We start from the raw sequence: 17075 nt of genomic DNA, 5'->3' as shown, positions 1-17075 counted from the left end.
CGTGACTACAGCCCTTTGACTGATGAGCTACCATGTATGCTGTGCACACCTGCACATACCGTTCCCAATGAAAGCCGTCTGGGAGAAGGGCTCAGGGCATGCCTCACTAGAGGGAATCGCCACCCCGTTTCCCGCCGGAACAACAAGACTGTGTCCGGGATGACTTATTCTCATCCACGGCAGCTTGGAGAGCTCCGAGGGACAGAGTTCCTGCCACAATCCCGAATGTTGAGTTAATGATCACTCTAAGATCTTAGGAACATTAAAAGATGGACGTATGCATTTTCTCCTTTTCAAAAAGCATGGATGCAACAGAAGAAATAGTTCTTAATGGAAGCATACATATAGTTTGGATATTATTCATGGTAAGCCTCACTGATTAGGCTTCAATAACTTGTATTTAATGATAATTTAGAGCTGGGCTGAAGCTGACTTGACTGAGCAAAGCTTTATAAAACATGAGATTTGTTAATAGTATAAACAAGATAAAATTGAAAAAGCATAAGTGTGAATTAAATCATTTTTCTCCACTTGTCAAATAGATTCCCTAAAAGATGGTTCTAGGCAGGCACCAACACATTCTTAAAAGGAGGAAAGAAGGAGTGAGGAACAGAGAGGAGGAGAAGCAAGGGCAGTGACACTTAATATTTATTGCTGCTATTTGTCAGACAGTGTGTTGAGGACTTAATAATATTTTTTTTGCATTAAATGCTTACAGTAAACAATAACCTTATGAAAGAGATAGTATTATAGGTCTAGGAACCCTTATCTTCAATTCCCAAATCCAAAAGAATCTGAAACCTGACAGGGTTTTTTGTTTGTTTATTTTGGGTTTTTTTTTTTTTTAACTCATTACTGATAAAGTGTGACCTCACTGGTTTGGGCCACAAGCCCTGAGCCAAAGCGACCTGCGGCTTTCCCTGAGTGCATCGCACCTGGCGGGGCCGCTCGCAGGTGTTGCTGCAGAGCGATGAATGGGGTGGATTACGGGGTCCGTCCCTGGCCCCACTGAGGAGCAATGTGTGAGACTGTGTTCTCTATTACCTGTCTAAATCCTCAACTCAGAAGCACATTGGACCCCAGGGGCTTCAGACATGGGGTGTGGACTGTGGGCTGTCCCCCGCCCCAGAGGCCATAACCTCTGGGGCCTGGCCAAGGTCACACCTGGAGTGAGTGGGTGAGTGAGTGAGTGTGCAGTGGGGACAGGATCAGCCTCGGATGTCTGACTCCAGAGCCCACAGTGTAGTCGGCAGTTGCCGGAGTGACTCTCCAGGCCTCGGAAGTATGACTTGTTAATGAAAGGGATACAACCACATGTAAATGATGGTTTTGACTCCGATAACTCATTTATTCAGTACACGAAAGGAATGAATTTACCATCCTTAAGAAGCATATAAGTGGCCATCCCCCACTCACCCTTTTCTGGCTTTCTTCCTGACTGACCATTTCTTGAATCTTCTCCAAAACAGCCTCCTCCGTGGACCCCGCTGCGCCCCCGCGGCCCCTAAGGAGGGCTGCGACTCTCTCCCTGAATGAGGAGAACTGGCTTTGCGAGGCTGCGGCTGCATGCAGACTGGCCTTCAGACTTTTCTCCAGCTCGCCAGAGCTTGTCTTCAACAGGCTCAGCTCCTGCTTCGAGGCATCCCAGGCCCGCTGGCCGGTGAGCAGCCTCTCTCGGAAGGTTTTGACTTCCCTTTCCAGGGTTTCTCTTGCCTCCACGGCCCTGAGCAAGTCCTAAAGCAATCACGTAAAGTGGAGAAAAAAACATTAGCAGCCGTAGAGGGATACCTACATTTGCTTTTCAAGGAAGTAGGGTTAAATCCTCATTCCAGTTTACAATCTAAATCTCCTGCCATCTCTTGATAAAGGCATTACATTGTAAAAGCTACGTCAGGTCCCTTTAGGTGTCTAAAAAAGAGAAGAGACGTTAACATCTGGGCTAGGAATTAAAGGAAATTGATACATGAGCCTTGTATATGTGGACTTCCAGAAAGAGTTAATACTGAATTAAAAACAAATTGCTAAACCCTGGCTGGTGTAGCTCAGTGGATTGAGTGTGGGCTGTGAACCAAAGCATCGCAGGTTCAATTCCCAGTCAGGGTACATGCCTGGGTTGCAGGCCACGGCCCCCAGCAACCGCACATTGATGTTTCTCTCTCTCTCTTTCTCTCTCCCTTCCCTCTCTAAAAATAAATAAATAAAATCTTAAAAAAAAAAACAAATTGCTGACTGACACACTTAGTAGATTCGATCCATATCTAGTGCTGCGTGTTCTCAAGTCGGGTATACAGGGAAACTGATTTTGAATAAACAGTAAATCCTCAGAGTCCTAACTTGACACTAAAATTATTTGAATAGAGGTGTCTCTTCAATACTATTCTAAAGGATAGACGAGCATTCTCACAGAAACATCACTGCAAAAAGAAGAATAAGGTCTTGCATTCAATATTCAGTGACTGGGTGGCCCCTTTTCTCATAAAGATGAAGGAAAACTGATAGGACCTGAAGAAGGGAGCAGAAAGAGCTAGCCACGTGGGGGCTGGGGGAATTCCAAGCAGAGGAAGATAAACTACCACACCGAGAATAATAATGTTAAAGCATGCAGTATGTATTATTAGGTTCGTAAATATAACAAAGGGCATAGGGAAGGTTAGCTGCATACCCCCTTCTACTCACCGTCATCTAGAATGGTCCAAAGAGACATAAAAGGGCATATTTAAAATTGACGAATTAAAAACAACACTTGTGCACATCAAGCTCGCAAATACATGAGTTTACCTCAAATAAGAGTAAGCAGTTGGGTAACCAGTACTGCTATAGTATTGCGGCCTACTTAACTAACCAAGATATTTTGTTTTTTATTAAAAATAGTATGTCAGTGTCAAAAACAGCCCAAAAGAAAAACTATCTTTGAGTAGCAGATTCTACATCTAAACTAACCAGTAACATTTCAGCTTCAGGCTGCTAGTTAAAGTGCAATCATCTCTTCAGCATTAAAACTAAACTTTAAAAGAAATTTAACTTTACAAACAGCACGAAGATGGGAAAAAAAATTACTTGAAATGCTACTTCCTACTTTTTATTTCTTTAAATAAAAAGAGAATGACTCCTACTTTTTATTTTCATTTAAAAAATAAAAAACAGAGAATGTCTGGCTTTTTTTTTCCTTCTGGTGATTTTTTTTTTTAATCAAGGAAGTCTGAGGCATCAATTCAAAATAAAAGCCATCGAGTGGACGGGTATTTAGAGAAGGCTGCCCTTTCCAGGGATGTAATAACTGAACTAACTATGGACCCTATTTTGTGAAATGCTTTGCTTTTCATGGTCCTGGCAACAACTTCAGATCCCCATTCCGTTTCCAAACTAGTCCTCTTTGCAAAGAAGCCCCACTACAGCCACCGATTATTAAATTTTGGCCCTTAAAGTAAAAAGTCAAGGGCCCTTTTTCCCAAATACAACAGTTTAACACTTTACAGATTTCTCTTCAGGTGACATAATAGCTCCTCCATTACAGTAACCAATGTCAGCACTGGTGGTAACAAACAAGGCCCGTATTTTACTTGGAAACTATAATCCTAATGTGTGGTTGGAAAATTGAGGTCCTAAATTTGATGATGCAGGGGGGAAAATTAATTCTAGTCCCCTCAGTTCTAAAACCTTATAGAATCCTGCATATTAATTTTTGTGTTGAAAGAACACGACTGATGCAAAATAGGAGAGTTTCCATGCCAATAAAGTGAGATGTTTACCAAGTACTCACAAGAGGTCCTAAAGAACGCACAAAAAATACTGCAGACACGTGAGTGCCATACACTTACTATCAGCTGGCAGTAAACTAACCAACTGGCAGTTACACCCAGGTGACCAATAAACACAGCTACGGTATTTCAGCTACAAGGAATTTTTCACCCCATCAGGCTGTTGTCTCACTGCCATAGAGACAAAGGCCAAAACAGTCCTCTAACAAATCCACAGCACCGACACGTGTCCGGAGAAGATCAGGAAATTCATGTGTGACCACACACTACAGGAGCACACGGCTGCAGGTCAGATATCTCTTCTAGACACGTCTTTGCCCAGTGCACTGTTCAGTAGGTAACACAGGCCTGGGGAGCCAGGGACCAGGCCTTGGGGACAGCGGCTCTCCGGACCTCTGATTAAGCTCTTCAGCACGCAGGGGCGCTGGGTTGATCTGCTGGACACAGATGGCCCCAGACTACAGATGCAATTAGCTATAGAGCTCTCGGGAGGAAGCAGCCAGCGCGGAGTCTGGTTGCATGGCTACCTCAAGGATACACTGAAGTAATGTGACACGGGTGCCATTGGCCAGGACCTGGAGACTGGACTGCTGTCAGGCCACGCTGACACGCAGAAGAGAAGCAAGTCGCTCCCTCTCAGCGGAATCTAGGCTGACCTCCACGGAGAGGTCACATTCGCAAATGAGGGCAGGCGCTGCAGAGACCGGGACTGGGATCCCTTTACTAAAGTGTTGTTTCATTAACGAATCTTGAGATCCAGTCCTACTAATACAACAAATGAATGACGGTCCTTTTGCAATTACTTTTAACAAACACGGCTGTAAATAATATGATTTAGGAATTCAATTTAGTTTCTTAATTAAATAAATACCTGTATTAACTCCCAATTAAATGCATTAACTATTGAAACCACTGAAAGGTTTATGGTGGGTTTTTATTTGATTTTTTTATTGAATTTTTTTCTATTAACATTTATCCCCTTATACCCTCTTCTACCTCCACCCCCTTTCCCCACTGCAATCACCGCACTGTTGTCCATGAGTCCTTCCAAAGTTTTGTGTTTTTAAAGCATGGTTGATTCCTATTATAATGTTTCTAACTATTATATGGATTTGGATACACATGAGATCAAACTGCCTCTCAAAAATACAATGAGCAATCATCAGGGTGGAAAATCTCTGGCTCTAGCTCCCTTCATCCAACCCTAGACAAATTTTGATGCAGTAAAAACCAGTTGGCTACTCCTGCCTCCTGCAGTTAAGGTGAACACATAAAACTCAGAAATTTCCCCAAACAGACACATCTGGCATTGCTGGCAGAAGGGTGAGTAGGCAGGCCGGGTACATAATCACACCAAAATATGTAACAAAATTGAATATGCACATTTCCCGTGGCCCTGCAATTCCAGTGCTAAAACTATACCTGTAGATGACTGAATATGGAAAATAAGGTGTGTGCAAAGTTAGTCAATTACGATATAGCAGAGGATTAGGTCCTACATACATACTCACTGGTACTGGTGTGATGGGTTGAACAGATAGGAGACATCCATCCCACAGAACATTACATAGTCTTAAAAAGACCTGAGGAAGCTTTTTATACACTACGGGAAAAGCTCTCCAAGACGGGGTAAAAAAAAGTCAGGGGCCTAACGAAGTCTCTAGTGCCATTTGTGCCTGCATAACAAGAGACTCTCTCCACAATTATGCACAGGCAACAGCCACCTCTAATCGTCTCTGGAGCAGGGAACTGTAGCCGATGGGCAGAAGCGGGAGGAAACTGTGACAGAATGGTGGCAACTCTAAAAACACCCAGGGAATCTCGGTCCATTTAAACTTCTGTTTACAGTGATGTGAGCACACACACACACACACACTGAACTTAGCCTGCATTAGCAGTCAAGAATCTGGAATAAGGGAGGTGATGTCCTCCTGTTTCTATTTCCCTGTTTCCATTTCCCTGGAACGAAACCAAACCTGAAGTTTGCACTCGGTGCTGGGATACAAATGCCAAGGAAGGTAAAGCCCTCCTGGAGCAGTTGCTATTCGACATGTGAGTAACACACTAGTGTACCTCCCCCAGCCGTGTGTCCCCATCCCAACAAGATACCTTCAGAAGTGAAGGGGAAGAGTTCAGTCATTTCTAGAGCAATTTGATGTTGATTTTTTGTTTTCTGTACCAACCAGCTTAAATAACGTTATAAGAATATTATATAACAGTATAAGGCGTATTCATCACTTAGGGCAAACGCAGGTAGCTCAGATCCACTTCCAGGTCTTATCAGGAAACCTTCTGTGGATGAGCGCACCGACATCCACGCTGAGCAGGTACAGAGCCCCCAGGTTTTGCAGGACTGATGGGTAAGCGGCACGTGCGTGAGCGGTGTATCTGTTGTGCAAACAGGGGCATGTATTCTGTGAGAGTTTAAGGTTCTTTAGCCAACTATTATCCAAAAGTAAAAACTATGCCAAACCCAGACCATTTCTTTCATCAAAAGAATGTAAATTTCCATCAAAAGATCATTTAAATCTAATTGTACCTTTCCACAATAAACTGATAGAAATGTCTACAGGTGAATAACCGAAGATGGATTTTGAAGACACACGTGTTTTATGTTGGACACAAGTCACAAATAAATACACTGAGCTTGCTCAAATGGCTTTTAAAACCCTCTCCCAGCGTCAACAACTCTTGGAGACTCGTTTTCCGCTGTAAGTGCCTTAAAAGCAAAGCAGAGAAACAGGTTGACACGCACACGGGCCCCTGCAAGTCGCGCTGCCATCGATCCGGCTGAGACGACACAAGTTCACAAGCAAGGAGCGAGCTCCTTGTCACAAGAGAACTTTCATTCAGCGCGAGCACGCAGGCCGGGGAGACGGGGAAGCCCAGTCCTCACTTCCAGCTCAGGTGTGTGCAGAGTGACAACCAGCTGTCAGCACAGCGGTGCTCTGGGCATCTGCCCCGCACACACCCTTCCCAAGGAGAACGTGCACACTTTATGGAGTTCTTTTCCCCGTGTTTATTCTGATGATATTTCCCAAAATGTCATCTTATGTCTGTGGCTTCTGACTCTTACTTAATACGTAGGCTTAGGCCTTTTTGTGTCTTCTTAATGTTTTCAATGAATTCATTCAATTGATTTCTCTTTTTTTAGATTTTATTTATTTATTTTCAGAGAGGGAAGGGAGGGAGAAAGAGAAAGAGAGAGTGAAACATCAATGTGTGGTTGCTGGGGATCATGGCCTGCAACCCAGGCATGTACCCTGACTGGGAATCGAACCTGTGACACTTGGTTCGCAGCCTGCGCTCAATCCACTGAGCTACGCCAGCCAGGGCTGATTGATTTCTTTATGAAAGCATTGGTCAGCAACAGGTTGGAAATAAAGAAAAAGTGATCCTTCCCATGGATGGTTTGAGAAAAGCTGCACTAGAGAACACTTAGAGTTCAGAAAGGAGGATGGTGAGAGTCTTGAAACCCTGTTCCCAGAGGAGACGGTAAGAGACCCGGAGTGTGCATCCCACGGACGAGTTAGAGAGCCGGAAGAGGACCACGCAGGAGGAGGAGCGGCCTGTTCTGCGTGGGCTCAGCATCTAACGGAGTGGAAGCTGTATTATGACACTTTGCTTCGAAATAAGCTACCAGCCTTAATAGTGAGAATTCAGCTTAAGTTTGAAATTTTCATTATCGACAAACTCAGCCCAAGCCGACAACGAATGTAGCTGCCCATGAGGCCAGGGTGCCCCCCGGCCTCACTGCCGTCCCCGCTCTGCCCTGCACCAGTCTGGCTGCGCCCGGAGGACCATGGACAGTTCCCAGCTGGAACTTTGAAGAGGGACTTCATCAAAATGGAATGGGCTCCGCATCCCATGCTAAGATTAAACCCATAATAAAAATACTTATGCAATCGCTTTATTGTAAATGCTGTTTTAATTTATTTTAAATGTGTGGGTGGAACCTAACAGCAAAGATTTGACAACTTAATTATAGTTACAGAGCAGAAGTAAGTAAATATTACAAATTTTGACGATGTAAATACCGTAATATAAAAAAAAGGGGAAATAGAAAGAGAAGAGTAAAATGTAGGAGGCATTGAGTTCCTCAGATTTTATAGCAGAAAGTCTAAAGATACTATCACAGATGGTTGAATCAGAAACAGAAATGCATTAAAGTCTTGATGGTAAACATCACAAGTTAAAACAAGAGTATGAGACGAAGGCTAGAAGTGGAAGGCAAGAGGATCTGAAATTTTACTTTGGAAACTTGTTGACCGTTTTAGTTTTTATAACATGAGCAGATATTATTTTAGTAGTTTATTTTCATTTTAATTCCTTACCCAGAGGCTAGAATTCTCCCAACCTCACAGATGATAAGAAAGAAGGTTTGAAAAACCTGGGCTGGAAGGTAAGGAAAGTCTGAAAGATCTGGGCTGTTTCCCAGAAGTAACAGACCCACCATAAACGTCTTCAGACCTTGAGGGGTTGCCTGCCTCCTGTGACGTCTCATTAAGAGAGAATGAAACATGACATGGACATGAACTATAGGGATTCTGATCCCCACTGGCTACCACAAAGAACTGTGAAACAATTAGAAATCCCCAGAGGAGCGGGGCATCCTTGCCCTGCAGGGAGCTCAGTTCCTGGCCTCCGGTGGAGTTCAAGGAAAGGCTGGACACCTGCTAGACAGAGGCATTTTCAAGACGATTCTTGTTTCACATAGAGTTGATGATCTGGATTCTCAAAGCCCTTCAGGTCACTGCCAACATTATGATTCTAGGACCGTATAGAGATCGTAGTTTCTTTACTAATGTATCCTGTCTAATCATTTCTCACTTCCAGGAACTACTTCAATATGCCTATAGTCCTAATTCCTGGATGGAAGTAAACAGGCAGGAAAGTAAAACAAAAAACCGCCATGAAACAGGTATTGGGCATGTCCTCGGGACTTCACGTGTATTACTCAATCCTGAGAATAATTGTAAGAGATAGACCCTTAAATGATTTTCCTATTTGGCAGACCAGAAACGGAGGTTCGAAGAGGTCAAGCCTATGCCTGACATCACAGAGCCACAGGATGCTAGAGTCCAGATAGTAAAAACCCAAGAGCCTCCTCACCTGTTAACCACTCTGCTCCCGGTGACTCCCTTCCGTCCTTCCCTCTCCCGTCACACTCCTGCTGCGGGACAAACCCGGAGAGAGCCGAAGAGGCATCCTTCTGGAGCCTGCCTGACTCCCAAGCCACATTCTCGCCTCCTCAGTTCTAGCCATGAGCATTACAGCAAATGTGAACCGTGCGCAGGAGAAAAAGCTGTTTGGAACCCAACATGTACGTTTAATTTCCGACCCACTGATCTGAACTCCTGACGTCCACAGGAAACAGTGTGCATGGCTTGTGTGGGTGAAGTGACCCCTCCTCGCAATGTTGGATGCTGCCCCTACAGCCAAGAGAAGAGGTGCCAACCTTTGACAGTCTTTTAAACATACTCCAATATTAACTACCAAAGAGTTTAAACAGTATATATGTCTCTCTCTATAATACGCCACCTGATTTTTACTCGGGGAATGTTCATAAAGTAACTTGAATAGAGTCATCAAGAAAATCAGAAAGGCTGACTTTGGTAGAAACCACACCCGGGCCCTCAGACGCTTCTCCCTCCACAGTTCAGTTGGACTCACTAAGAAAGTTAGTTTCCTCCCTCAAACACAGAGTTGTAGAGCGTTATGAAGGCTCTTCTGACACCATCGCTGTTTCGGGAAAACCACTCGACGGTACTTGTCAGTAATAAATCTTTAGAGTCATAATCCCATGAATGAGCACTTTATTAAAGACCACAACGTTTTTACTGCCCACATTTTTTTTGTACAATTTTTATTATGTTGGCAGGAACTTCATCCCCCACTGAATGTGTTTCCAGAGGCTGAACAACATTGCATCAGCCATTTACAAGCAAAGACACTTATGTAAGAAGAGGAACAAGTTCTGTTTTATAATGCGCTCTCACAACAACACGTTCGCATTTCCTGGCGCTCGTCTTCAGAAATGCACTTTTATAGATAAAGATTAAATTCCTAATTTGCAAGCCTGATCATTCAGTAACTACTACTTGTAATGGATTCGAGTCATTCACTCCCTGAGAAAATTTGCATAGCTGCTCACTGCTGTTGTTCCACTAACAAATACTTTTTGGCATCAGACTTGTAGGCACAATGTAGCTGTGAATATACAAGTGCTATAATATGCTATACTGCCGAAAGCATAATAATTTAATGACCAGAGTTCAGATCCCAGCTTTGCTACTTCTTTGCTGTGTGAAGTTGAGCAAAGTACATAACCTCTTTGAGGACTTAGCACAGTGACTATGCTAATGATAAGTGCTCGATAAATGCTGGCCTTACTAATGATTGCTGAGAGTATTAATGCAAAATGTCTGAGAGCCTTAAACTTCACTCAGAAGGTTTACTAAAGGGAAAATATGACAAGTGTCATTTATGTATATTGCAAGACAAAAGCGAATGAGTAAATATTGCTTGGATCCAAAAGATACAAAATAAAGAGATATTAAGAAAACGCTAGGATATTGCGTTTTATTAAAAATACCATGAGTCCCTGGCCAGTGTGGCTCAGTTAGTTGGGGCATCATCCTGTTGACCAAACGGTTATGGGTTCAATTGCCAGCCAGGGCACATACCCAGGGTTTGGGGTCCATCCCTGGTCGTGGTGCGTACAGGAAGGCAACTAATTGATCTCTCTCTCTCCACTCTTTCTCTCCCCACTGTCTTTCTCCCCCCACCACTCCCTCTCTCTCTACCCCCCCACCAGCCTTCCTCTCTCTCTAGAAGCAATGAAGAAGTGTCCTCGGGACAGGATTTAAAAATGATACCATGAGTTTTGTTTGTTTGTATTTTCTTATTTATTTGTTGCTTTCAGTTATATATCCCACGTATTAGTGAAATCATACACTTCTGAACTCTCCCTGTCTGACTCACCTCACTCACCAGAGGGAAGCAGGAACATAAAGAGGTGGATTGCATAGTGACAGGAGAAGATCAGACCCTGGGTGGTGGTCACACAATGTAATGTACAGATGATGCACCACAGAAACGTGCACTTGAAACTTGCATAATTTTATTTTTTACTCATGTCACCCCAATAAATTTATTTTAAAAAATAAATTAAAATACCACTATAAATTAATTACTAAAAATCAATTTCCATCTAGCTCCATCTACTGAAACCAGTAACACCGCCCAAAACACTGAGCACACCTAGGGCCTACATCTTGTTTCTAAGCACCACTCACCAGTAACAGGAACCGAAGCCCTTAGCAAATAGGGCTTGGTTCTAGGCAAATAGGCTCACTGACTATTTTCAGGTGACAGAAGAGAGATCTTCTGTCAGAAAGCAAGGAAGTGATGAAAGAAGGAAGGAGCTAAGTCACAGGGTCTCAAGACCATCTTGGTGTGGCTACTGCTGGGAAAATGTGATGGCTTTGGAGCACCAGAACCAGAAAACAGAATAATTGGTTTTAATGCAGTAAATAAATAAAAATCCATGTGTCCATAGAATTGAAAAGAAAATGAAAGAAAAATATAAAATCCTTTTCTTTACAGAAGAATGCCATCTAATAAGTAGAACAGTAAAATTAAAACATCACCGCTTTTCCATCGAACCTTGATGCAAGTTAATCCAGGCAACAACCGATGGACGGTAACATCATTAGGGAAAGTCGACGGGGAAGCAAAATAACCCACCAATTATTGCCTCACAGATACGTACGTGAAAGCAGAAGAAAAAGTATGCCTTTACACTAAAGAGAGGGGCAATCAGTGTCAGCAACAGTGGACATTCTACCATTATTTGCCTCCAATGTGATACAACAAGAAGTATTGATACAGGTATACAACTTGACCATTGAAATGTTCTTACCAAAAAGGTTCCAATCCAGCCTCTAGCTGCAACTTGAAGTGTATGAGGTATAAACAAGTTAAACAACATCATGAAGATACAATCAGACCACTTCTCTCCAAGAAGTCAATGCTATTTAAAAACAAAAACAAAGCTGTAAAAGGCTAAAAATAACCAACAAATGCCAACAAATGAACCTAGACTGGATCCCAGCCTGGGGAAGAAAACAGCTAAAGAAGACATTCTCACAGCCGGTGATGAAATCTGAATGTGGACTCCTAGACGATTATTGGTTATTTATTGCTGTGTAACGAATTACCCCTAACTCAGTGGTGTAGCACAGTGAATTTCTATCATCTCGCAGTTCCCACAGGTCAGGCCCTCACTCAGTGGGTGTTTCTGACTCAAGGCTTCTCATAAGGTTACAGTGACGCTGTTGACCAGGCCTACAGTCATCTCAAGACTCAACCGAAGGAGAATTCACCTCCATGCTCACTCCCGGGGGAGCTGACGGGCCACGTGGTCCTTACAACAGGCTGCTGGAATGGCCTCACCACATGGCAGCTGGCTTCCGGCAAAAGCAATGACTCAAGAGAAATCGAAAGAGTGCATCTAAGACAGAAGCCACAGACTTTTTATAACTCAATTTCAAAAGTGACATCTCATCACTTGTGACATGTTCTATTCGCTAGAAGTCAGTCCCTTAGTCCAGCCCACACATGAAGGCAGGGGAATCAAATTTCAACTCTGGGGGAAAAAAAAAAAAAGAGGACAAAAACCTTGTGAGCTTGAGAAGCACCACAGATGATGTCATAGTATTATTGTTGATTTGAAGATGTGACAATGGTATTGTTACTATGTAGGGTAATGTCCTTACTCTTAGGATAAATATGCTGAAATAGCCAGACACATGCACTATCTGCGACCTATTTCCCAGTGGCTCTCCAAATACGCATGCACGTGTGTGCAGAGTGATAAAACAAATAAATCAAAATGCTAACAACTGTTGCATCTTGGTGGATGGGTGTTTATTTCATTCCTTCACTATGTCTATATATTTTTAACTTTTTTCATGAGAAAATATTGGAGTAAAGTGACTGAAAATTGCTGTGGCCTGAACTCTGTCCCCCTGAAACCCACGTGTCGAAGCCCTAATGCCCAGTGTGATGGTGTCTGGATATGGGGCTCTTGAGAGGTAACAGGTTTGGATGGCATCATGAGGGTGGCGTCCTCACGATGGGATTCGTGCCCTTGTAAGAAGAGACACCAGAGACCTTTCTCATCTCTGCCATGTGAGCCCACGGTGAGAAGGCAACTCTCACCAGGAACCTTGATCTTGCACTTCCAGCCTCCAGAACTGTGAGAAATAAACATTTGTTGCTGAAGCCACATGGTCCATGGTATGTGGTATGGCAACCCAAGCTGACCGACACAAGGGTTTGGAAATGACTCACGTTCCTTGGTAACGATGATAAAAACCTTTGTTCTTTTCACAAAGCAAATGCATCACTGGTAAGAAGGGATTTTTGATGCAGGGAATTGGGAGGGACAGGGGATGAAAATGATCATCACTGTGGACCATTTCACACTCTGACCTCCTATCCCATCTCGCCCAGCTTGGCCGGGGTCACCAGAGATGTGGACCGCACCAGAGCAGACCCCACAGAGACGGCCCCCTGTGCTGCATCCCCCACAAGTCCAGAGCCCCCTCAGCCTGGGGGATGCCAGTGGACTGTGGCCCCTCAGGGAGCCTCTCTTGTCCAGCATGACTCATTCCCTGACTTAAAGTTCCATCTTCTTCACGATTTAACCATCTCCTCTGTATTTTAGCCATGGCCTGCACTAGCTCGCTTTTGCTTTTGGAAATTGATCATTGCTATGCATCCCAGAATTGGTTTCTTTGTCATAAAGTTTTAAAAACAGAATTAAAGGATTATATAGTGTTAGAAGACATACGGTATTAATTTTCATGCTTAAAACAGGTTCTAGTGAATTTGAAAGATCAAGCAACTCACTGGAAAAATAAAAGTTTATAATTGAGAGTCCATTTCCTTTGGCAGTATGTCCCAAAGTTACAATATCCATATTCTTTGACCCTGCACGTCTGCTTCTAGGATTTTGTCTCACTTTCTCACACATAAGAAATAAGATTATCATTAGCACCTTGGTTTATGACAACATGTAGTACATTACCATTTTTAAAATAAAGAGAAAAATAAGGGTGTGCCGAGTATGTGGCCCTTGTTAAAAATAAATAAGAAGAGTTAGTACATGCATGTATGTATATGGAATATTTCTAGAAGGGTATATAAGAAATTGTTCACAGAGGTTGCCTCTGAGGACAACTTGGTGGCTGGAGGGATGGGGATTTTTTTCACCATATAGCATTGTGTCCATTTAGAATTTTGCATCTTATTCAAAAAACTAAATTTTTATATCTTAAAAATCTGCATCATTTGAAATAAGACCTATTCTCCTCCAACTCTGTACTTGCAAGGGCCTCGCATTTCCTTTTCCTCTGACTTGCTAACTATGTATCGAATGGCCTGTGCAGGCCCCGAGGCTCCCGCGGCCCGGCCCCCCGCTGAGCGCAGCCTCGGACACCCACCGCGGGCTGTCGAGCAGGTGTGCTCACCTGCGTCCGGCTTCAATTTCTGCTTCATAAACGCCATCCCAGATGCGCACGCACACCTCACGCACGGTACCTGGTTCAGCTTGTCTTTCTCCTCAGCGCAGGAGGCGGCGTTTTCCTGCTCCCGGTTCACTTCGGAAACCAGCCTCAGGATCGTCTCTCGGCTGGCCTTTGCCTCCATCTCATGGACGTTTACGGCCTCTTCCAGGGCGGCAATGCGTCCTTGCCCGAGGGCATTTTCCCTGCACAGCGCCCTGAGCTGAAGACAGGGCAATTACAGCCGGCCCATGCAAATTAACAACTTCACACCACGTTTTCTAAGCCACAGACCCCTACGCACCCCACCGCAACGACCGCATTATCATATGAAAACGGTGGCCGCACGACCCTCCCCCACTCAGAAGACCGCATTTTCAAAGTAGCCCCTGAACTCGGTCGTTATGGGCAGACCCAGCGGTCAAACTAAAATTCATCAAAAGGTGGCTGCAAGGTAACAACGATGGGAATTCAGCTAAAAGCCTCCCCACAGGACAAGCACCCTCGCTGCTAAACAGTCAGGGAAGGTGACGTTCTACGTCACAGCCCTCACAGCATGCAAGGCGCCACTGGGCACAGGAGAAAGGCAGAAAAGAAAATAGGACTCTCTTTTTTTTTTTAGATTTTATTTATTTATTTTTAGAGAGGGAAGGGAGGGAGAGGGGGAGAGAGAGAGAGAGAGAGAGGGAGAGAGAGAGGGAAACATCAATGTGCGGTTGCTGGGGGCCGTGGCCTGCAACCCAGGCATGTACCCTGACTGGGAATCGAACCTGCGACACTTTGGTTCGCAGCCCGCGCTCAATCCACTGAGCTACGCCAGCCAGGGCCCAAAAGTAGGGCTCTCAAAAACAGAAAGCCCTCCTAACTGATACAAGCCTGGCACAGTCCTGAACCACGCCTTCAAACAGTGGTCATCGTTGGGACAGGCAAGGCTTCTTGCCCTCCGAGTTGTGCATCTGAGTTAACTGGGAGCATCAGTCAGGTTTGTGAGGTTTACAAAGGGGGTAAAGAAAACTAGACAGGCTCCTTGGCCTCGGGGAACCAGCCATGAGGAGAGCTCGCTCTACAAGGCCATATGGGTGCCCGTAGGGAGACCTGAACTCCAGGTGGCCGCCCCAGGGGGTGGGATAGGACTCTCTGGGGAAGGGACAGATCTTTAGCCTCAGCAGTTTGCTAACACGGGGCCCTGCTCCCCAGCTTGAGGCTGCCCTCTGGCTTGAACACATCTCCAAATACCTGCATGCTCACCCCCAACATCCTTCAAAAGTCACCCCCCCAGAGGGGCACGCACTCCTGAGCCAGTCTTCCTAAATGAGCATCCCACGCCTCTCCCCTGCTTCACCCACTAGTCCCCATCCTGACTCGTTTCCCTCCGCTGCACCTTTTCCTACGTGGGATGATATCGGCTGTGTATTTCCTTGCCATCTTTACACCACAGTCATGAAAGCTCTAGGAAGGTGCAGACTTAGCCTTGTCACCCTCGCTGCTGTAGTACCCCCAGCCCCCAGAGCAGTGTCTGGCATAGGGCAGGCGGATCACATTTGGGAAATGAATGGCTGTCAACTGAGTTCTTAGAAACGCCTCCTTCTCCACCATGGTTCCGGGGACCGGGTGCGCACCCGTGGTTACGAAGGCTGGAACAGTGAGGGAATGGCTTTGAAACTGAAGGGGTGGTTTCGCTCCGCTTCCCAAGGGAACACCTCATGAGTACTGATGAAGGCAGCAGCCTTCTTGCTTTGGGTAGTGATTTAAAAAAAAAAAATAGGCACCTGCTCAGGTGACTGGGATGCTGAGGCTCTAGGGTCCTGGGTGTGTGTTTTAAATTATAGGTTACCTTGTGATTCAGGTAGGGCGAGGCCAACAGATCAGTTCCCCAGGGGAGGGTACAACAGGCTCACCTGAGGGGCATGTGGGGAAGCTTCAGGGGCAGACAGGAGACAGAGGGGGCCAGGGGAAAACCTGGATGCGGAAGGAGAAGCAGGCTCGGGATGGGCAGGTCTGAAGGATTTTGCGGGCCCTGGAGCGCAGGGGCCGTCCTGGGCTGTCTGGCACCTCTGGCATGGGGATGTGACAAGAAGTAGCTTGGCAGGTGGGGCGGGGGGGGGGGGGGGGGGGGGGTTGGCCTGTGCTCCCCAGTGAGTCCTGTACTAGGAATTGGCTAGTGCTGGGGGTGGCGGTCTCCCCCAGGTCAGCCAGGCCCCACTGTCAAAGCGTTAGAAAGAGAGACAACGGGCAGGCATGATTAGTACCTGGAGGGCATCTCTGATGTGGGAAGGGGTGTTGTGATTCTCTTGTCTTTTTCCCACCACTTGGCTTTAAAGATTCCCCGGACTACACAGTCCCAGGTGCACTTTTACAGCCAGGTGGCTGGGCACAGGTTAGCAGCAGGGAGGAGGGGGAGATGCATCCTGCCCTCCAGGGTACCAGGCTGACTCTTGGCCTCAGCCACCCGTGAGTGAAGTGGGACACTTCCCGCTTTCAGAGACTCATGGGACGCGGATTAATACACAACTGAGAGGGGGCCTTTAAGAATGGCTGCACGCCCTGACCAGCGTGGCTCAGTTGGTTGCACATCGTCCCGCAAAGAAAAAGGTCGTCAGTTCAATTCCCAGTCGGGGCACATGCCTGGGTTGTGGGTTCTGTCCCCAGTTGGGGCACATGTGAGAGGCAACTGATCCATGTTTCTCTAGCTCATCAATGTTTCTCTCTCTCTCTCTCTCCCTCCCTTTCCCTCTCTCTAAAAATA

General features: G+C 45.3%; 1 protein-coding gene across 2 annotated transcripts in view; it reads right to left on the bottom strand.

The window, feature by feature from the left end:
- The window catches only part of CCDC170 (coiled-coil domain containing 170), an 86348-nt gene that overhangs the window by 28313 nt on the left and 40960 nt on the right, over positions 1 to 17075 (bottom strand). For both annotated transcript variants that reach the window (XM_028510850.2, XM_036024902.1), the window contains exons 5-6: positions 14367 to 14552; positions 1417 to 1734 (exon numbers count right to left, since the gene is read on the bottom strand). In XM_028510850.2, the coding sequence (XP_028366651.2) occupies positions 1417 to 1734; positions 14367 to 14552 (504 nt within the window). The remainder of the gene's footprint in view (positions 1 to 1416; positions 1735 to 14366; positions 14553 to 17075) is intronic.

The sequence above is a fragment of the Phyllostomus discolor genome, chromosome 4 (assembly GCF_004126475.2).
Source record: "Phyllostomus discolor isolate MPI-MPIP mPhyDis1 chromosome 4, mPhyDis1.pri.v3, whole genome shotgun sequence".
NCBI classification, from domain to species: Eukaryota; Metazoa; Chordata; class Mammalia; order Chiroptera; family Phyllostomidae; genus Phyllostomus; species Phyllostomus discolor.
The sequence above is the reverse complement of the archived record's forward strand: the minus strand, read 5'-3'. Positions and strand labels throughout refer to the sequence as shown.